Raw genomic sequence first — 22,483 nt, forward strand, 5'->3', positions numbered from 1 at the left:
TTCAACCCGAGGGCAGCCCAGAATTAACATTGCGAGTGTCTGAGGTGCCGCAAAATTCACCCTGAGGGCACCGGGCGCCCGGAATTAACACTGCGAGCGTCTGAGGTGCCCCAAAATTAACAGTGGGAGCACCGGAACCGCCCCGAAATTAACACTGGGAGCATCTGAACCGCCCCAGAATTCACCCTGAGGGTACCGGGCACCCCAAAATTAACAGTGGAGCGTCTGAACTGCCCCACAATTCACCCCGAGGGCACCCAAACCACCCCAAAATTAACACCGGGAGCATGTGAACTGCCCCAGAATTCACCCTGAGGGCTCCCAAACCACCCCAAAATTAACCTGGGAGCATCTGAACTGCCCCAGAATTCACCCTAAGGGCACCAGCACCCACAAATTCACCCTGGGGGCACCCGGGCACCCCAGAATTAACACTGGGAGCATCTGAACCACTCCAAAATTGACCCTGGGAGCATCTGAAATACCCCAGAATTCACCCTGAGGGCACCTGAACCTCCCCACAATTAACACCGGGAGCATCTGAACCACCCCAAAATTCACCCAGGCACCCCAAAATTCACCCGGGGGCACCTGAACCACCACAAAATCACCCTGAGGGCACCCGAACAACCCCAGAGTTCCCCCTAGGGGCACACGGGCGTTCCAAATTGAACACTGGGGGTTCCTGAACTACCCCAAATTCACCCTGGGGGCACCTGAATAACACCAAAATTAACATCAGCACACCCAAACCACACCAAATTCACACTGGGGACATCTGAACCTCCCAAAATCAACACTGGGAGCAAAACTAACCATGAGGGCAGCTGAACAACCCCAAAAATTTACCTTGGGGCATCAGAATCACCCCAAAATTAACCTCAGGGGCCTTGAACCTTGTTAATTCACACTGGGGGCACCTGAACCCAACAAAATTCGCACTGGGGGCACCTGAAACCCCCAAATTAACCGTGGGGGCACCTCAGCCCTCCCAAAATTACCCTTGGGGGCACCTGAAGCCAAAAAACTGAACCCTGGGGGGCACCTGAGACCCTTCAAATTAACCTTGGAGGCAGCTGAATCCACCAAGTCAATCCCAAACCCCCAAAATCAGACCTTGGGGGGCACCTGAACTCCCCCTCCCCCAAAAATAGGGGGGAGTTCAGCACATAAAATGAGGCTGTTAAAATAACCAGTCACAAAACCTCCTCTTTGAAAGGAATTTGCTCCCCCCAAACCTCTTTTCCTCAAATAATTAAATTTTACAGACTTTAAAACCATCAAAAATGTGTCCAAATGCCTCTTGCTTCAACTCTCTAGAAAATTTTAATGACTGTGCTCCTGTTAAGTAAATATTTGAAACAGAAAAATAACCAGTACTGCATTTGCTTTTTTTTTTAAACAATAAATAAGCAACTTTGTTGTTGTTTTTTAACAAGAATGAAATATAAACTTTGCACATCCAAAATACAATATACAACTTATTTCCAAAAGGATTTCCTGATGACAGAAACAGTAAAACCAGGTGATGAACTGAAGTTTTCCTATAGAGACCAGGTGGTGTTGCAGCTTTTTCTTCCAAGTTCCACAATTCCCAGATGGATTTTCCCACTTGGAGTGAGGTGTGGGGCTCCAGGGTTGGATTTCAGTCAGAGCCTGGTGGAACCAACATTTAGGGGTGGTAAATTTGTTACCTTTAAGACTGACAAAGTGTGAACGTCCCCAAGACACCGAGGTGAATTTATCTTTTTGGGAAGGCTGATGGGGGTTAAGGCCAAGGAGGGTTTTTAAACTCAAACCATATTTTATCCAGCTGAAACGGATCCTTCCAAAAGAACAAAATGTCCCCTTCCAAAAGAACAAAAGGTTGTGAGGGCTGTGTGGTCAGAACCACGAGAGCAGAGGTGAACAATTATCTAGAAATGAAGTTGGATCAGTTTTCCATAAGGCAGGAAACGAGAGATTCCCACAGAAAGGATTTGTTGTCAAACTTCCCTCAGAAAGCCAGCTGAGCTCAGAGCTGCAGGGGCAGAGCACAAGCTCTGAACAAACCCCTCTGAGGTGTCCCAGCAGCTCCCTGCCCTGCCTCATGTGGAGTGCAGCTGGCTTTGTCTCTCAGTCTCAGCTTTCCTCTCCTGCCTGTGGGTCATGGCAGCCCAAAAAGTGATTTTTTTCAGCACTTCCTGCAGGAGTTTGGGTGGCAAACAGGGAATTTGCTTCTCCAAGAGAGCTGCATTCTTCCCAATGCAGTCAAGACACAGCCTGAGGAAGGGAAATAGAAAAAAAAAAAAAAGAAAATTGAAGTAAATGATTTATATTCTAACAAATGACACCTAGCAAAAGCTGATGGGCCTTAATTACAGGTGTTAATTGCAGGTGCAGGGAATTACACAGCACCAGTGATTCGACTGCTGTGCAGCATCACACACTGAAGGGCTCAGGTATTTCCTGAGGAGGAAATTAATTGGGAATTTCACCCAATTTCTCAGGAACACCACCTGGGGCAGTGGGAGGTGTCCTGCCCATGGAACACCATGGATTCAAGCCCAGCCTAAACCATTCTGGGATTCTGTAACTCCAACTCACCTGAGCAGGGAATAAGGCTGAGTCTGAAATATCAACAAGTCACTGCAGTGACCCTGAGCAAGAGAAGAGAAGAACCATTGGAATGGCAAACAACTTCTCCACCCCAGCAATTCTCTGCATTCGTGTCACATTTATTCCCACACGATTTAGAAATATTCTCCTTGACCCACTATTTATAAAGAATCTCAGTTACAAATTCCTTTTTATTCTGTCAGTCAAGAAAGCCTCAGGTGGGGATTCCTCAGTGGTGTGTAAATTATAATTAATTTATAATCTCTGGTGTGTAAATTATAATAATTTCCTCAGTGGTGTGTAATTTGTAATGATGTCAGTTACCAATATGAACAAGGTTTTTGAGCAAATTCAATCTGCTTTCTTTTTCTTTTTTTTATTTCAATTAAAGCCCTATATGGATTTTAATTAAAAAATTAAAATAAATAAATTAATGTATTTATATACTGAAGTTTTCCTGTAGAGACCAGGTGATGCTGCAGTTTTTTCTTCCTAGTTCAATTCATTTTCTTCAATTAATATATTCATTAATATATTATTTATTTATTTATTTGCTCAGAGGTTTTGAACTCCCCATCTGTGGAAGTGTCCAGGCCAGGCTGGATAATGCTTGGAGCAACCTGGGATAGTGGGAGGTGTCCCTGCCCAGGCAGGGGTGGATTCAATGGACTTTAAGGCCCCTCCCAGCCAAATCCACTCCATAATTTGATATTAATTATCATTATCCCAGTGATGGGATTATTGTTCAGTTTACTGACCGTGTCCATAAAAAGCAAATCATCTTTGCTGCCCCCAAACACCATCACCTCTCCCTCCTGCCCAAGGCAGGCCGTGTGCCACAACCTGCAAATCAAACACAAACACAGTCAGTGCCCAAGCAACAAGGACCTGGGTGTTAGCAGCAAGACAAAACCATGATTTCAGAGGTAAAAAAGAACACCTTAAAATTTATTACTTGTTTGTTTAATAATACAAAATAAGAGAGCACTGTAACTCCCCAGCTCAGAGTTACTTTCATACAGACCAATATATTTTGTCATTATTTGACTTTTCTGTATTCTGGGCACATAAACTTTGTCTTATTTATCACCACAGTGGAAAATTTTTTTGGCAGCTTTACAAACCAAGCTTTTGCCAAGCTTTTCCTTTTGCAATTTTCCACTTTCTTTGGTTCAGAAGTACAATTTTCTCGTGGGGGGGTTCTCAGTGCTGACACAGATCCCTGAGCACTTGGATCTCCAGTTCTCCTGTTCCAGTCTGACCCTTCCCCCAGAGATTCTGGGATCCCTTGCTGTGAGTCAGTAACTTCCAGCACACCAAGGAAGTTTTATCATAAAGACCCCACAAAAGCAAAGCCTGACTTTAGAACTTTCAGAAAGATCCTGCCCCTTCAGCAGCCACCCCTGGTGGGGATTTTATTTTTCATGATCAGATTTTTCTGCTCCATCACCACGGCTGATGGACTTTAGAGCCACTGAAGCAAAATCAAACACAGCACTGAAGTTTCATGCAAAAATCAACGTCCCCACTTTCTCTCATCAGTCCTTAGCAGGTACCTCACCTTTTCCCTTCCTCATACCTGTGACAGATCTGTCTCTGCCTGCTCTGCATTAGGGAAATCTGGGCTTGGTCACGGAGAACACGGGGAAGCCTTTCCTGCCTGGGCTCTGGTGACATCCTAGCTTGAAACCTGAGGCTTTTCCTACTGCCTGAGAGCTCCTGGCCTCCCATGGGCTGCTCTAACTTATCACCTAAACATTCTAACAAAGCACGTTATTCAATCACACAGGGCTCTTCCACCACAGCAACAGCATCACATGGCAATGAAACGTGGGAACCCAGGGGTTCAACACCTGGGCTCTGTTCAACCCAGCATGCAAAGCCAAAACTGATGGGCAGAGGGAGGAATGGGAATTTCTACAATTATGGGAATGAAAACGTTGGGAGTCCAGGGGTTAAAATTTGTATTTTATTTCAACCCAGCATGCAAAACTAAAATTGATGGACAGAGGGAGGAATGGGAATTTCTACAATTTTGGGAATGAAACATGGGGAATCCAGGGGTTAAAATTTGCTCTTTATTTTAACCCAGCATGCAAAACTAAAATTGATGGACAGAGGGAGGAGCAGGATTTTCTACAATTATGGGAATGAAAACGTTGGGAATCCAGGGGTTAAAATTTGTATTTTATTTCAACCCAGCATGCAAAACTAAAATTGATGGCTAGACAGAGGAACAGGATTTTCTACCAATTATGGCAAAGAAAACATGGGGAATCCAGGGGTTAAACACTGTTCTCTAGTTCAACCCTGCATGCAAAACATTGGCTGAATAGAACTGATGGACAGGAAAAGGAACAGGATTTTCTACAATTATGGGAATGAAAACATGGGGAATCCAGGGGTTAAAATTTGTATTTTATTTCAACCCAGCATGCAAAACTAAAATTGATGGGGAGAGGGAGGAATGGTATTTTCCACCAATCCTGGGAATGAAAACATGGGGAACCCAGGGGTTAAACAGTTTGTTCTCTATTTCAACCCAGCATGCAAAACTAAAACTGATGGGCAGAGGGAGGAACAGGATTTTCTACCAATCTTGGGAATGAAAACAGTGGGAATCCAAGGGTTAAACACTTTGGTTCTTTAGTTCAACCCAGCATGCAAAACTAAAATAGTGGACAGAGAGGGGAACAGGATTTTCTACCAATTCAGGATCACCTGAGAAGGCAATTCTTTAGAAATTGCTAAAAATGGAGGTTGAAGGAAATGATTCTCTATAGAATTTAGGGAGGGAATCAGAGTTGCAGAAGCATCAGGAAAAGCCCCTGATCAATTTCATTACAAAGTAAGAGAAATGTATAAAAGTACACATGGATGTCTCACTGCTCTGCATCTGAAGAGCAACTGAACTGATTTAAAGCTTTTCCAGCTGCAGAGATCCTGCAGGAAATAAAATTCTGGTACAAACACCTGACACTTGAGCAGTTCAGTGTGTGGACAGGCCTTTGGTTCCTTTGACCCACCCCAAAGGGCCCTGGACATCCCAGTGTCACCTGCTGCAGGTGGCCCTGCCTTGGCAGGGGCTGCACTGGGGGATCTCCAGAGGTCCCTTCCAACCCTAACAGTTCTGGGACTTGCTGGAAAAACCCAGGAGGTTTTGGGCTTTGCTTGAAGGAGGGGAGGCCTTTAGTTCTAGAAAAGTTTAGGTTCAGGGAAGCTCCTCAGCCCTACACCCCAAACCCCCCCTGGGAACCCCCTGGGGCTCAGGGATCCCTGCCCCTCCCAGCACATCCCAGGAAAAATCCCAGCCCAGGAAAGGTTTGGGAGACTCAAGAACTGAGCCCAGAGCCCTGGCTGCTCCTGCTGTGCTGTGATTAAAGACTCCTCAGTCCTGAAATATCATAAAATATATCACTGATCAGAAATTGAGTATTTGGGGAGGCTGAGGGCTGAGTTTATTTGGGCTTGGAAGAGTTTGAAGGGTAGAAGGCAGAAAAGTTGGTTTAGCTGTGGCTGTTGTGTTTAGGAGCCAGCCCAGAACAGGATAAAACAGGAAGAAAATTAATGAAGGTGAAGATATTTCACTAACAAGGCAGGGAGCAGAGCAGAACTGGACATTTTTGTATCAGAAAAAAAAGATATAAAATTGTGCTATATTATGATAGAAATATTGTAATAAAAACTCATTGTGATAGATATTATGATATAAAATTGTGCTGGGAGTTCCTGGGTGAATGTAGGGAATGAATTCAATGAAAATCTGAATATTGACTATCCAGAGCAAAGCAGTTCAATAGTTTTTAACTTAGAAACAAAGATAATTCTTCAAACACTGGGTTCACAATCCATTTTGCTTTGGAACCCCGAAAGAGGAATCAAGTTTTTCATGGTCTCTCCTCCCCTGTTTCTAATAATTTATAAATATTAATAAACTTTTATTATTCTCCTTGGTTATTTATTCCTCCAATTTTTATGGGTTTTTTATAGAAAAATAATTTGGCTACAGAGCACCAGGTCAGTTGGACACCCAGATCTTTCACCACAAAAAAAAAAAATCTTTTCATGCAAATAAGCATCAAATACACAAATTAAAAATAAGGTATGAAGGCAAAAAAGGTGTTAAAGCAAACTATCCAACCACACTGCATTCATATTCTAAAATATTCTTTAAAAATGGGTTCATTTTGAAAAAGGAATCAATTTCAGCAGCCAAGATTTCTGTGTCTGTACCTGGGCCTGCTCTTGGGCAGATGGGTGAGCTGCTTCCATCCATTTGTGGCAATGCTGTGGATCCAACCATCACCTGCAATTGGAGAACTGGTATTATTATTATTGTTATTATGCTCATTAATGGGGTTTTGGGACAAAAAAATCAGCTTTTTATTCCCACAAGCAGCTCCAAGAGTATGTTTATTTAGGTATCTGGAATATCAGCACTTCATGAAGCTGCATCTTTCACACCTGTGATTTAATGTTGTCTCAGAACCCTCCCTGCACTGAAATCTGGAGTTAAAACACACCCAATCCCTTTTTTTGGGTAAATTGAGAAAATCATCTGCTCCCAGTGGATTTATCTGTGAAAATATTATTTATCTTCAAATTATTTTTGCCAATTTTGGTTTTTTTTCAAGGAAACAAGCTGCCTTTTCTACAGAAGCAGCTCCTATCAACCATCCCACCCCTGTCTGTGTGATCTGAAGTGCACAAGAGAATTAGAATGACATTTTTACTCTCAATTACTCACTCAAAGGAACATTATCAGAGCTTAGTCCTCCAAAAAGGAAAAGTCTGTCCTCCCCTATGGGGGTCAGGGTGTGCCAGGAGCGATCTCTGGGCTTCTCTCCACTGATATTAATCCTGGGGGAAACAAAGAAACAAAAACCCCAAATCTTCAAACAATGCTGAAACTGTTTAATGATTTAATTTAAATTTATTTGGCAGAAAATTTCAGTTTGTCCTAGAACCGCCTTGGGTGTTTTCCCAGTGAAAAAAGAGATTAAATACCCAAATAAATTCCATGTACACGCAGGGAAACAGTTAATTGAGATCAAACTGATGAATCCTGAGGGGCTCCAGGCTCTCCACTCCAAGGAAAAGGATTTTAAATGGCACAAGGATTTGTGGTTTTACCTCTGATCCAAAAGCTACCACCTCTTCAAGCTGGGCTTTGAAAGAAGTATTAGTCAAGAGGGGAATTCCTAAGTACAGAACAGATGGAAGCTTATTATTGATAAAAGCTCATTTGAAATCTATTTCAGCTGAGCTGTATTGAAATTGATTTTAGTTTAGTTGGGTTTGCTTGAGAATGTGAACAGTAAAGATCCTGATATGCCAAAAACCAGTTTATCAGAGATTATTCAACAGGGATTGCAAAAGTGCCCTGCTCAGTTTGGCACTCAAGGCCAAGCTGCAAAATTTGTTTGAATCCAAGTGAAGAAAAGAAGCTTCTAAAATTGTCCATGGGGCAGCCTAGGCTTTTTGATGGTTAAAAAAATATCAAACAGATACTGATAACTCATCAAATTTCAATTTTCATGCACAAGAAAAGATCCCAGTACCAGAAATAACCAAATATTGAATGAGTTGAGTAGAGCTCAAGGCAGAGAAAGCAACTTCTGGGCAGGGGCAGCTGAAATGGATTTTGCAATCCTGGGTTAGCAGGTTCCTATTATGCAATTCCTTAAGAAAGCTGGGTAAAGTTGAGTAAGAAAATAAACCTTGACTGTTTGGTAAATAAAATCATTATCTATTAATGAATAATTACAGGATCAGAGGAATAAATAATAATTATTGGCTCCCTTTGTGATCAGAGGAATAAATAATAATGAATAAATACAAACACTTTATCTCCTGTGAGGTGCCAACAGCAGCAGATACTGAAAACTCTTTTTTTTTTCCCCCCAATATCTTAAATTTGTTTTTTAGTCTTAAATATTTTTTTCAGTCTCTCAAAGACCTCTTTGCAGAGGTGCTGCAACAGCTGAACAGAAAATTCCTAAATTTACAGTGATCCAAGAGATAAATATTTATATATTTAATATATAAATTTACAGTGATCCAATATATAAATATATATAAATATATATACACTATACTAAATCATGGATAAATCTTCTGAGCTTTTCTTGGATCACAATATGGAAATAAGTTGAATTTTGGAAAAATCTTCATTTTTTGAGGATTTCATGGCCTTTTATGGAAGAGACCTTTTCCCAATTTGTGCTGTAACTACAGACAGTAAACCCAGCATTCAAAAAGCCCCAAAACCTGGAATTCCATCTGGATAAATGGAGCCAGGCTGAAAATGAGGGTGTTAAATCACTCCATGCTGTGCTTTAAACAGCACCATGGAAGCTCTGGTGCAGAGCAGGAAAAGCTCAGTAACCACTATGAAAATTCAATTCCATTGAAGTCACAACCAGCAGCTGTTAGGAGTCCCCAAACCCTCATTCTCCTCCTGCAATAGCTCTGGAACTATTCAACAATATGTTTCCATCTTCTAAATTCAGTTTTAAGTGTTCCAAAAGCAAACCTACCTTCCAGACCAAGTCCAAGTGTCTAAATTCAGGCAGTGCAAATCATTCATTCTGGTTTGCTAAAACAAAGAAATAAAATCCCACTCGGGTTATTTAAGGAAACAATAAACAAAATATTTCAGTGAGGCCTTCCTGGGACAGAATATTCCAAGTACCAATAGGTTGAAGAAATCTGTACCCACTTGCCTTAATATAAATGTGAATTATGTGGCAGATGAAAAGCTTTTCTCCTCACAAAAACCATGCAACACTCAGGAAAGTGCCTGGCAGAAATAATTCCAGTCATGCAACAGCACTATGGGGCCAATTTTAGCTTCTAAAAGTGAAGAACTTTGTGGGATTTATCCAGTTCCTGCAAATGTTTTTAATTTCCATCCACAGAACTCCTGGCAGGGCAATGCAGAAGGTGTTTTACTCTCCTGTTGTTGCCTGCTGTTATTTTCCTTGGCACTGTGATCAGAAGTTTGGATCCTCCTGTCTGGTCACTACTCCTTGGAGTATCCTGGTAGTGCTGTACTCTGGGTATTCCCAGAAATGTCCTTCATCTGTGCTTTGCCCTCTTTTCCTTTCACAAAGTGACCACCAGCAAGGTGTTAGGACCCTTTAGCATTTGCCATCAAATAAAATGGGAAATCTCTCCTCGTGCTTATCTGCCTGGGGCTTGAGATGGAGAAGTCTCTGCCTGCCTGGGGTGGTGGAGAAGCTGACAAAAGGATTTCTCTGCTTGCCTGGGAGCTGTGATTCCCCTGGGAACTACAAAAACCATCTGGGAAGTAGGGAAATGTTTCTTGCCTTACCTTCCAACTCCTTTTCTCCCTGGGCAGTCCATAGATCTATTAGAAAAAGCTTTTCTCCAGCTTGCAGATCCTCTGAGGCAGAACTAGGCTGAAAGGAGTGCTTGGACCCCAGCAGGGAGGCTGAGGCACCTCCAGAGCTGCCCAGCAGAGCTCTGGCAAGTCTCTCAGGGATTCCAGGGAACAGCAAGGATTTCAGGAATGCTACAGCCTCCTCTGCCAAGCACTGCTAACCCTGCTGGGCTGGGAAAGGAATGGGGAGAGCGTTTTGGGGAGGGACACAGGATAAGGACAAGCAGCTTGTGAGGGCTGGGGGCATTGCCTGAGCCATTTCATCCCTCAAGAGGGTGACTAAAAACAACCAAGCGTGGTCCAGCTGACAGCCAGGGGAGCAGATCTGTCTTCCATGACACCTCTCTCCAGTTTCCTACTCCTTCTGGTGCCTCTGAAGGGCATGAGGGGATCAAACCATCCAAGCTGAAAGCAAAATGCAGTTGGGATCTTCTGGGGGCAAACCCAACATCCTGGCCTCTACCACTGGGAATATTCAATCATGCTGAGTAATACAATTTGATGTAAAGGATATCTATCAAAGAAAGTTGCTGTTATGGTGAAAATTAAGGTTTCAAGAGGATCCTGTTCAAGACCTCCTCGCTGACTTTCCTTTCCTGGGCATTAGGCAGAAGATGGAGAGATTCTCTTTCCTGCTCCCTGGGAAATCAAAAAATCTTTGCATTCTCATGATTCAACAGCTGGGCAGATGCAGAATTACAGCAACCTCATTTTGAATTCAAAACACCACCAACTGTCCAAGATTGAGACCTTTAACAAATAAAAGCACCTTTCTACCCAACCCCTCTGGGAAGCTGGAAGCACCCAGGTTTCCAGGACCAGCACTTGCCACACAGCTCTCCTGCAGCTCCTCATGGATTTCTCTTTCCTGCTCTATTTCATCATCCTGCTGCCAGTCCTCAAATGATTTTTAATTGGTTTAAGAGCACCAAGCCTCCTAAGAGGGTTGGAATTTCCCTTGGAGCTCCAAGGGCTCCTGAGACACTCTGCTTATCTCTGGCAAGTTGATTTCTTGGCAGCCCAGTGCACGTTAGGCAGGAGCTGCTTGGTCTCAGGATTAGCACCACGAGAGGCTTTAAGGGTGACATTATTCCCAGCTCCCTGTGGGACAGGGAATTCTGCAGCTCTCCCTCCTGGATTTACAATCAAAAGCTATTCCAGCTCCAAGCTTTGCCAAGAGAAGGACTGCAGCTCCATGGATCTTCTGAGCTTAGCTGACAGGAAATAGAAACATGCTTACATTAAGGCACCAGATGTGTGAAGAGCTGCTGCAAAGACTTTGGTTTATTTACTTCATTCTCAACACGAAACTTTTCTGCTTAAATCAAACATAAGACTCACATCAACTTCTGGACTAACTCTCCTTCCTTCCCACTTTCTCCCATTTCTGTTTTTCCAGGGGCTTACCTGAAGGAACTGAGTCCACATAACACTTCTGAGCCTGTTTTCAAATGATTCCTGGTACAACTGATTCTCATCATCATCATCACCATCATCATCATCATCTTCTTTTACCAGTTCTAGCTCCAAGTTTGGAAAAAGGTGCCCTCTCCTCCCAGAAAGATGAATAGGAGAAGCCTCATGACACTTCCTGGCCCTTTCTGGTTCCTTGCAGAGCCTTTTCCCTGGGAAGATTTGTATTATGGTGAACTAGAAGGAGAAGGAGGAGCAGAGCAACCCCGTGTTTGCTCCTCAATTTCTGGAGAAAAGCAAAACTTCATCCTTTGGGGAGGAATTATTCCTGGTGTCAGGAAATTTAGTGGTTTTCTGCTGTCTTTAGCTTTTTCTTTCCATGACTTACATTAATTCCTCAAGCCCCACTGAATGTTCCCTCACCTTTTTATGTTTCCTTCCATTTATTTCTAGGACAGAAAATGGATCAATAATAATCACCAAGGTGGAAATTACACTTGCTGCTCTCCTACAGAATTAAACACAGCTTTCCACAATTTCACTCTTCTCTGACACGGGTTCCCAAGTGGTTTCACTGAAATTTAGCAAGTTTTTAAGGAAGCTGAAGAGAAAAACCTTTTAAGATCAGAATGCTGTAGTCAAACAGAGTTAAACAGAAGCCTGAGGGCAAATCCTCTGAGGGCAGTGGAGGAATGGCAGGTGAGCTCCAGCTAAATCAGAATTTCAGTGGCAGAGGCTGCATGGGACCCCAGCTGGGGTTAGGGGGCAGCTCAAGAGTGCAGCAGCCCCGGGGTGGGCACAGAGCCCTCCCTGACAGAGCCCTGGGGGAAGGAGGCTTTGCAGGGGCTCAGGAGGAACTGGCAGGGCAGGACCAGATCATCCAAGGGACCTTTACATCCCCACATTTGGGGTTTATCCCTCTCAGCTCCCTGAGGAGGAGCAGGACTTGGCTGTGGTCAGCTGTGAGCACACAGGACAGGGCCAGGGCTCACCCAGGGCGTGGATAACCCTGATTTTCCACTCTCCTCAAATCTCTTGATTTCCTTCAGTTCTCTGCAAACCCTTTTGCCAAACCTACAGCTCTGGGAGGTGCTGAGTGCAGCTCTCTCAGGCTTGAGGAACAATTCCAGAGATCCTGAACCAAAGGTCACATAATGGCAGGAACAAACAGGATCCATTTTAATTATTTTCTTTTCTGTTTGCTCTGGAAAGGCACTTAAATAAAAAACTTCCTGCAGGTGGGGAAGGGGCTGGACATGGTGTGGTCACTCTGAGCAGCAGGAGTGGAAGGAGTGCAGATTAGCCAAAGGAATGTTCCAGCAGGAAAATCAGGGAATGGGGAACAAAGTGCACCAGGATTTGGGAATACAGGGCTGAGGCTGTGGCAACTTTCCAAGGAGTAGCTGGAATATGCTCATTCCCAAACTAATTCCTTCTCTTTTTTTAGAGCACAACTACAGGAACACAGCACTGGGGGCTCTCAGAAGCTTCTTCACTGTCAACTTTGGAGATAGAAAACATCCAGGCTCATCCTCTAGCTGAGTAGGATTAAAGGTTCTAAATCAGCTGCAGTGAAAAGAGCTAAAAACTTCAATTAAAATAAAACACAAGAGTGCACAGTCACTGAAATTGGGAGGGTTTTTAACTTGCCTTACAGGATCTGTTTCTCACATCAATGCTTCAGCAGAGAGGAACTGAGGAGAAAATCTCCTTAATTAGCACTGGAGAAATTCCAAGTGTTGCTGAGAGGTTTGAGTATCTCCCTGCTTTAATCAGGGGGGTGGTGCCCATGGCTTTTTTCAGTTAGAAAGAGTCAGGAAGAGTAAAAATTACACAGCCACAATCCAACCCTCAATTCTTTATGCACAGATTGCATCCTTTTGTCTATGACCTCTTCCAGACATCTGTATTTCAGTCACTTAGGTGTAAAAAGTGGCAAAATTCAATGAGAAAGCCAACTCAAATCTGTTATTTACCACACAATCATCTGTGTTTTACCTTTTTTGGCCAATCATTACTATTACAGACAGAAATATTCTTCTTTTTGTAGAGGGTGATGACAAGCAGCATCCTGGATACAGAGGCCTGAACATCCAGGTTAGGCCAAAAACATTTGGGATTTTTTTTTTCTTACTACAAAATGACAAGAAAAAAGAAAAAAAAACTGCCAAGAGAATAAAATGACTGCTAAGAAAATATTGAATTACCAGCACTCGTCCTCCAAAGATGTAACCTTTATTTCCCAGCACAGCACACGTGTGAGCTGCTCGAGGCTGAGGTGGATCTCCACCCTGGAAGAACCAAAATAATCCTTCAGAACACCAGAAAATCTCCTGGGCAGTTTTATTTTCTGACCTACAAACCATCAGGAACTGCTACTGAAACCCCTGGAAGTCACATCTTAAAATCTGATGTTCTATCCATGTGCCAAAAAGTCCTCCCTGTGTAAATCAGAACTGAAGGTGGCAAAGCTGGCTTTGACTTGGCAATGGCAATTTTACATTTTGCATTTGGTTTTATAGGGATTTTAGAACTTCTTGTAAAGACCATAAAAAGCTGCCAGACACTCTTTAAAATCTACAACTTCTGCTGAGTTCTTACATGAACTCACCTGGGTTTATGAACTTTAGAGAATATTTTCATCTCAATAAGGCAGAGCTCTCCTGTTATCTGTGAGTTATCCATGGGAATTAGACACAGAGGGAGATTTGCAGAGGGCTGGAGCCCCTCTGCTCCAGTGAAAACTGGGAATGTTCCCCTGGAGAAGGCTCCAGGCAGAGCTCAGAGCCCCTGGCAGGGCCTGAAGGGGCTCCAGGAGAGCTGGAGAGGGACTGGGGACAAGGGATGGAGGGACAGGAGCCAGGGAATGGCTCCCAGTGCCAGAGGGCAGGGATGGATGGGAGATTGGGAACTGGGAATTCCCAGATTTGCTATGGCTGCCCCTGGATCCCTGGCAGTGCCCAGGCCAGGCTGGACAGGGCTTGGAGCAGCTTGGGACAGTGGGAGGTGTCCCCAATTTCTAGAGCACAATAATGATTCAAAAGTCAGGAAAATCCCAATTGTGTCAAGATGTGAGACCAAAATCCACTCACTCGAATTGTTGGCTGAGACCAAGTCTGTGTGGTTGTATCAAAAACATGAACATCATTGTGCCAGCCCCAGAATATCTGTCCTTCCTAAAAAAAAGAAGAAATTAAAAAAAAGATATATTTTATTTTAAAATCTTGCTGCTTAGTGAAGGACACAAACCTGGGAGGGATCTGTCCAAACAGAAAATACACTAAGAGAGGCAATTTCATGGAAATGTGTGGTGATATTTTTAAGAATGCTGCAGCAGCTCAGATTCCCTTGAAGGTCAGCAGCACCCAGGGATGTTCAGGCTGGGACACCTGAAAATTGGCTTTGGGCCCCAACATCAGACACTGCAGCAAATTTCACCTTCTAAATTTCATTGGAACACACTGAGAAATTAAGAGATTGTAAAAAAACCAATTATTTGATGTCAGGAGCTTCCTGTCAATACTCTGCTCAGTCATCTTTGTATTAATTGTAAGAAATGACTGTCGGGAAGTTGATAATCCAGGCATCCTTCTGGAAAATGAACTCAATAAATTAACTCAGAGTATTTGTCAGGTAGACTTGGGAAGCTATAAATTCCCTAATGTTACTTCAAAGAAATAAATTATAAAAAATATTACATTAATTATAAAAACCATTTAAATTTTCCAGGATTTTCAGCTTTAAAATATGCCTTCAGATTAAAATCCAGCATTTTCCTGCTTTGACAACATTTAATTCACTGCACTCCGAGGCCAGCACTGGGAATTTGGGATGTGTGGAACAACCACCACTCCCAATGTGCACTATCTGGAATTTCAAACCTAAAAAAGACTCCAAATTTGCATTTCTGCTGATGCTATAAATAAAAGAAAAATCAGATTTTCATGCTCAACTTTTTTTTTTTTTTCCCCAATCAGTGGGAATGGGGGCAAATCTCTTACCCAAAATGCATCGTGGACATCGAAACAGTCACTGAGCTCGTTGTGCTTCCTGCAGCCATAACCTCCAAAATAAATCAGCCTGCAACAACAAAACCAGCTCATTCTTCTGTCAACAAGGTGGAAATGAAAAAGCTGCAATCATGAATATTTTGGGTTATGCTGCACTAGCAGAGATACAAACAATGAGGATATTTTGTGTTGCACCTGATGATGCAAACCCAAACAAGGTGAAGGTCACAGCCCTCAGCAAACCTGACTGAAACCTACACAGGGAAATTATTCAAGACACCTCAAAGTCTCTGTTCCTCTCCCCAGAAGTTGATTTCCAGTGCTGTTTCAGGCAAAAATGGGAAATAAAACCCAGGACAGTGATATGCCTCCTTCTCTGCCTTTCCCTAGTGAAGTTCCTGTGCTCCTGCTGCATTTTTTGTTTTCTGTGTCCAATTTTTGGCAAGAATTGCTCCCAAGCTTTGTCCCACGGGACACAAAAACTCTCTTTTTAGCTTAAAATGAAAATTTTCAACCAAGCACTGCTGAATCTCCCTCACCTCCCAGCCCAATATTCCACCCAGGAAAGGGACACTCACAAATCATCTTTTTTTACATCCAAAGGTTCCATTCTATCATCTAGACCAGGTGATTTTCCCAGCAGGTGACACAATACTTTGAATAAATGCATTTAGTTTTGAATAATCTTGTGTTAACAGCTAGGGAGTTCAAATATCTGTATTTTCCTATCTCTAGCAGTTCAATTAGAATTACAAACCCAGGATCTGGCACCCAGGGGCACTGCACAGCTTAGGCAAAACCTCTTTAGGTGTGGAGTCCAGAAAGAGATAAATCATTTCCCTCTGATAATGCTCACTATAAGTCACATTCTGACTTGTTTGTAACACATTTAATAATAAATCACTGACAGGGCACCTGCTGTGATCACCCCTGCCTCATTATCCAGACATTGTCCATAACAAACAGAAAATCTGGAGTATTTCTGTTTTCTAAACACACTTAGTCACTCTTGCAACACAAATGTCCAGGCTGACTCAGTCCTTGCAAGATAAAGATAATCCCTGAAATGCCTCTGTCAGCTGTTAAAATCCTTGGGAATCCACTAAATGGATTGATTGCAGGTAAATTTAATGCTTAAAATAATGAATATTGCAGAGAAAGTAATTTTATACTGTTTTTAATGGGTTAAAATCATATAACAGATGCAGGATTGATTTTTAAAGTGTAAAACATTCCACAAATTTACCCTAAATATCCCAGCCCTCTCCTAAAGTGGGGTTTTATTCACCATTAGCTCAGCTCCCCATTTATTTACCATTAGTTCAGCTCACATGTGAAACTCTGGTACCAAGCTGTCACAAAATCCCCCAGCAAGTCAAGCTAAAAATCAGAGTTTCCTCCATCCCAAACCTGAGTTCTCATCACTTTTTAACCCTTTCTCTCTGCAATTAACACAAATTAAATATTTTTAATATTTTAAATATTTTTGTACCTGTTTTTGTACACCCAGCAGGAAAGTTTGTCCCGAGGTGTGGGAGGTTGACCTTTGAAATTTGTGATTTTTTTCCACCTGTAGGTTCCGGTTTTTGTTCTCAAATTGACATAATAAAGCTTGAAAGGAAAGAAAAAAAGACAATGTTTTCAGAAAAACACAAATCACCACCAGAAAAAACAACCCAGCACCCCCAGAAGGCTGGAAGTAAAAGAGGAACTGGCAGTGAGTTTAAAATGGAAAATACACCACAAAAACAAAGTTAAAGTGGGAGAACTGGCAGAGTTTCACCAGAGGCCCCATTTCACTGATTTTCTAGTCAGGAGTCAACTCTGACTTTATTTATATTCAATGATTAAACAACTGATTTCATCTATTTTGTTAATTCAGTTTTCAGTTACAAGGAAAGCTGGTAGCTCTATTTTAACCTTAATTATTACCTGACCATTTAAAGCAGTGAATTGCTATCAAAGAGCAAAAAAACAGTGATATTCAGAGATTAGCCTCAGTTAAGGTTGTTAGAATATTTAAAAAAAACCAATTGGGAAAGCAGTGGCATAAATTTAGAAGGTTTTTAAAAAATAAAGCCTTTCCTCAAATTTCTCTTTAATTCAAACACAAATACACCAGATAAACAGCAAGGTCAGTATTAGTATTGATTAAAATACAATATTATGAGGACAAAAAAGACTACAATACCCTATTGCTGTATCCTTTATCATCAAATCCCCCAAAAATGTACAGCTTCCCATTGATGCTGGCCCCACAGCTGCCTGACATGGAGGTGGGTAACTCCCCTTCCATCAGGTGCATTGTCCTGCAATAATGAAAATAAAATACATTAAACCCCTTCCAATCTGCCCAAATGTAACAACCCCAGATTTATTCAGAATTTTTAGACTTCAAAGGTGAAGAAACAGTTTGGGCCATAAGCAGGAGCAGGAGCTGCAGGTGAAGTTGGGCTCCTGAGGTGGAAGAGAACTTCCAGGTGGATATTGTGTGTTTCTAAAGGATGAGGTGAAATTCACATTAGGAGAGCTTCAGTAGAGCTGAAATATTAATCGTGCAGAAGCTGGAAATATTATTAACTCCAGGAACTCCTGGAATGAGACTCTGGCATTGCTGGGATGTCAGAAATGGAAAAGTGAGGCTGTGCTGAGCCTGCACTCAGCTCTCTCAGAGTGGAGCTGTGCTGGGAGCTCAGGCAGGCCAGGAGATCCTGCTTAAACAGAACCTGGAAAATTCTGCTCAACCCAGACCCCCCTCCTGATCCCTGGGAGCACAGCAAGGAAAACCAAGGGAGTGGGAAAGGCTTTGGGCAGCCCTTCCCACAGGAAAGGGCCAGCAAATCATGGTCAGAGGGAAAGAAATGGGGGAAAGGGGCAAGAGAGAGAAAGGGGAAAGAAATGGGGGGGAAGGGAAGACAGGGCAGGAGAGGAAAGGAGAAGAGAGGGAGGGAGAAGAGGAGAAGGAGGGAGAAGAGAAGGAGAAGGAGGGAGAAGGGAAGGAGAAGGAGGGAGAAGGGAAGGAGAGGAGGGAACAAAAAAAAGGAGGAAGAAGGAAACAAACAAAAGGGAGGAAGAAGGAAACAAACAGAAGGGAGGAAGAAGGAAACAAACAGAAGGGAGGAAGAAGGAAACAAACAGAAGGGGGAGGAGAAGGAAACAAAAAGGGGAGGAAAAAAGAAAGTGGAGGGAAAGAGAAAAAAGGCAGGAATAAACAAAGTGGAAGGAAAAAGGGCAAGTTCTGAGTTATTTTTGGGAGGAAAAAAAAGAAAGTGGAAGGAAGGAGAAAAAGGGGAAGCTCTGAGTTATTTTTGAGTTGCAATGTACATGGAATTAATAGCAAAAATAATAAACATATAACTGTAACTGGATCAAGAGCCCCAGTAGCCAGTGTTTAACTGTTCTAACATAAAAGTGAATGTAAAAAACCTGAGCCAAAATAAACGGGCAGGTAAATGCAGCTGTGCTAGCAGAGCCTGGAGCCAACCACTCCCAGCAATCCCTTGCTGGCAATCATGAATTAGCCTTCAGTTTCCTGGAGTTCATTTGCCAGCCCAGCTCTGTCCCTCAGTGCTGACATTTAACACCTGCTATTTAACATGACCACCGTCCCTGAAGGCTTTTCCCTGCAGCTCAGTGACAAAAATCAGCTTTAGGCAATAACTTAATCCAAATGGTGCCACTCACCACAGCCCACTGTCCATGTCATAGATCCAGAGCTCGTCACTGGGCAGATAAACTTCATTTTCTTCAATGGACTGAAAGGGGAACATGAAAATGTTCAATCAGTTCTGCTTTTTGTGTTTGCACCTGAAATGCCAAGCCATGTTAGTCAGCAACACTGAATGATCTCAAGGAAACCAGAAGTCACACCCCAGTGTTACTGTTCTGATCAGAAAATGAATTTATTTTAAAAAGAAACAACTCATTCCTCCTCAGGACCTCTCAATAAAGGCACAGACTGAGCAACTTCACATTTTGCCAAGAAAAGATGTGGAGCAACATCAACCAGATCTGAAGCTCCTGAATTAAATCTCATTTAGATACTTTTTATCAGGAGGTGTTTCCATGGCATAGTGAAAAAATAAAAAACAGAACATAAAAAGCAGATTGAAAACACAAGAAGTTGCTTGCAGCAGTAACTTGAAAGGCCAAGGTGTCAAATATAAAGGAGAAAATTAATTCTTCTGTGGAAAAAAAAGATTTATGAAGAGTCCTGAACAGAGGTCACTAAGCAAGATAAATAATTTGGGAAATAATGATGAGGAAAAACAACAAACAGGAGAGGAAGCCCAAAACAATGCAGTACTGGTGGTGAGTAACAACTACAGCATTAATTACTGCCTTGGCACCAAAGAGAAATGAAAGCCTGGCAGTGAGTAAACAGTCAGAGTCAGTAAACAAATAAAAACTGGCTCAAAATTAAACAAAGGGGAGGAAGTTAAATACAAAACTGAAATTTATTTAGTGACAATCCAGTTACTGATATTGATGACTTGCCTTCACATGATGTTTTATTGTGAATTTCTCACTCTGAAAGGTGCCAGGCAGGCAGGTACATCCTGGTTTTGGTAATTTATTCTGCCAGGCACCTCTGCTCTGCTCTTACACACCCTGGCAGCCTCTGCAAGGAGCACAAGTTGTCTCAATTTAATCTGGAGATGTCAGAGGTCGAGCACCTGCTCCTGAACCAGCTCTGAGCAAACACACTGATGCCAAAAATAAAGTTTGCTGGGCAGGAGTCCAGCAGCAACAGGTGAAAAATGATTTATCTGTGTAAAGGGCTGCTCACAGAGCAACAATCTTCATAATACTTTCAAGAGATAAATACGTAATACTACCAAGAACACCTGCAAAGTTCATCTGCTCAACTTCATAAACATTGTCTGTTTTGGATGTACCATGAACCCACAATTTTTTATTAGAAAACCTTTGAAAACATTGTGCTCATTAATTCAACCTCAGTTTTAAAGATCAGAGCATTACAACAACTAAAGATTTAAGTGGTTATGGGGAAATTTAGTTCTACAGAGCATTATTGAGTTTCAATCCAGGAGTTTCCCACTAGAGTTCTTTGCTTGAGTACAGAAGGACAAGCTTTGAACATTCTAAAGTTACCTTAGACCATGAAAAAGTATAAATAGAATATGAACTATCTTTCTAGAAATAACAGTTTCCACCTGATCAAGACCAGGAATCACACCAATTCAATTTTATGGCCAATGTGCACAAACAGACAAGATGAACAGATAAATATAAACAGAAAAATGGCAGGTAAAACTAAGTGGGTGTATTTGACGTGGTATCATTCTTAGCTCCCTTTTGGGTTGTATTCATAGAGTTAAAAGACACAAGGACTTACTTATGACAGAACCTAAGTTTCTTTCTATGAAAAAAAAAATAAAATTAAATTGTGGGTGGGTTTCAGCCTGCCACCAGCTCGTTTTTGAGGTGACAGCAGCGCTTTCTACGGGAAGAAAACGCGCTGTAAGCACCACACAACTACTAACAAATAAAAAACACAGGGACTCAGCAGCGAGAACACGAATTACAGCCCGGAAAAACTGAGCCACAAATGACAGCGTCGAGGCTTGCAGGGAGACGCGCTCTGCGCGCCGAGGAGCGAAGGAAGGGCGGGTTGGAAGGAGCGAACCGGCTCCACCAGCCCTTCCCCACACGTGCTCCGTGACGGGGCGGCTGCGAGCGGGGCAGGAGGAGGGCGCTGATCGCGCAGGGAAAGGCTGGCGGGACGAGGCGATCGGAGAGGCCCCGCCATCCCCTCAGCGCCGTCCCCGCCGTCCCCTCAGCGCCGTCCCCGCCGTCCCCTCAGCGCCGTCCCCTCAGCGCCTCCCGCCGCCATTCGAACGGCGCGCGGCCGCCGCAGCCAATCAGCGCCCGCGCCACAGCCCCGGGCGCCCACCGAGCGCTGAGGGCCGCAGGGGGGACCCCCCCTGCCCCGCCCGGGGCTCCGCTCCCCGCTCCCCGAGCCCGCTCCCGCCGCTCCTTCCCGGCTCCCCCGCCCGCCTTACCACGTATCCTCCCCACACGTAGAGAAAGTTGCCGTCCACCACGGCGCAGTGGCCGCTGCGCTCCTCGGCCACGCAGAACTGATCCGCGGGGTCCGCCGCCATCTTGGGGGGGAGGAAGAGGAGGAGGAGGGAGGAGGAGGAAGCGGTTCGGCCGCCTCAAGGCTCGCGTCCCGCCACCGCCTCCTCCGGGTGAAGCTGCGGCTCCGCCGCCGGTCGCTCCCCTGGGGCGGACGGGAAGCGAGGAGGGTCCAAAGTGTGGGGCGGCACCCGGCGCGCGTCGGGGTGGGAGCGGACGGGGAGAGCGCGCTGCCCCCGGTGCTGGGCAGTAGTGCCGGGCAGCAGTGCCGGGCTGAGGCGTGAGGCGGAATAAACCGTGCGGGAGGATGTGAATAATGCGGGAGGATGTGAATAATGGGCGCGAGAGGAGGAAAGAAGCACTGGGAATAGGAGAGCTAAACGTAAACCACAGGGCAAGAAGGGAAGGAGGAGCTGGGTCCCAAAGCGGGACCGGGTTTAAGGCTCCGAGCAAGGGCATGGGGTGATGGACAAGGGGGAACGGCTTCAAACTGCCAGGGGGCGGGGATGGGTGGGATATTGGAAAGGAATTCCTCCCTGTGAGGGTGGGGAGGCCCTGGAATGGAATTCCCAGAGCAGCTGTGGCTGTCCCTGCATCCCTGGCAGTGTCCAAGGCCAGCTTGGACAGGGCTTGGAGCAGCCTGGGACAGTGGAAGGTGTCCCTGCCATGGCAGCAGTGGAATGAAATCGGCTTTAATGTCCCTTCCAGCCCAAACCATTCCATGATCCTGTGGATTCTGTGATAAGCACAGCAGAACTCCCTGTCTCTCTGAAAGTGAGACAAGCCACACTCCTGCCAGAAACAGCAGCCATGAAATAGTAGCTGATATTAATTAAACAGCTGGACAGTTCCAGTTCTTACTCTGTTTTATCAACAACTGAGTCAGTTCCAGCTGAACGCTGTGTCTGGCTGGAATTAATGGAATTCAAAATAAAACAGGTACAGCTCTTCAGAA

The 22,483-nt window shown here is 43.8% G+C and overlaps 1 protein-coding gene across 1 annotated transcript; it reads right to left on the reverse strand.

Moving 5' to 3' along the window:
* Window positions 1-1,307: 1,307 nt before the first annotated feature.
* Window positions 1,308-21,664, reverse strand: KLHDC1 (kelch domain containing 1). The gene is made up of 13 exons (XM_059850710.1): window positions 21,453-21,664; window positions 19,111-19,181; window positions 17,618-17,735; window positions 16,919-17,037; window positions 15,418-15,496; window positions 14,509-14,592; window positions 13,624-13,707; window positions 9,138-9,196; window positions 7,346-7,458; window positions 6,832-6,904; window positions 3,357-3,441; window positions 2,587-2,639; window positions 1,308-2,262 (listed from the first exon to the last, which is right to left on the reverse strand). Exons 1-13 carry the CDS (start codon window positions 21,552-21,554, stop codon window positions 2,088-2,090), a joined length of 1,215 nt encoding a protein of 404 aa, XP_059706693.1. The 5' UTR covers window positions 21,555-21,664; the 3' UTR covers window positions 1,308-2,087.
* Between the last annotated feature and the right edge of the window lie 819 nt (window positions 21,665-22,483).

Source organism: Haemorhous mexicanus, chromosome 6 (genome assembly GCF_027477595.1).
Source record: "Haemorhous mexicanus isolate bHaeMex1 chromosome 6, bHaeMex1.pri, whole genome shotgun sequence".
Lineage (NCBI taxonomy): Eukaryota > Metazoa > Chordata > Aves > Passeriformes > Fringillidae > Haemorhous > Haemorhous mexicanus.

Coding starts and splice junctions, on each gene's coding strand:
- KLHDC1 (XM_059850710.1), bottom strand. CDS start 21,554: ATGGCGGCGGACCCCGCGGATCAGTTCTGCGTGGCCGAGGAGCGCAGC. Junction 13,708..14,508: donor GGTCTCAGCCAACAATTCGA/GTGAGTGGATTT, acceptor TGGTTCTTCCAG/GGTGGAGATCCACCTCAGCC. Junction 6,905..7,345: donor CTCTGATAATGTTCCTTTGA/GTGAGTAATTGA, acceptor CTCCAATTGCAG/GTGATGGTTGGATCCACAGC.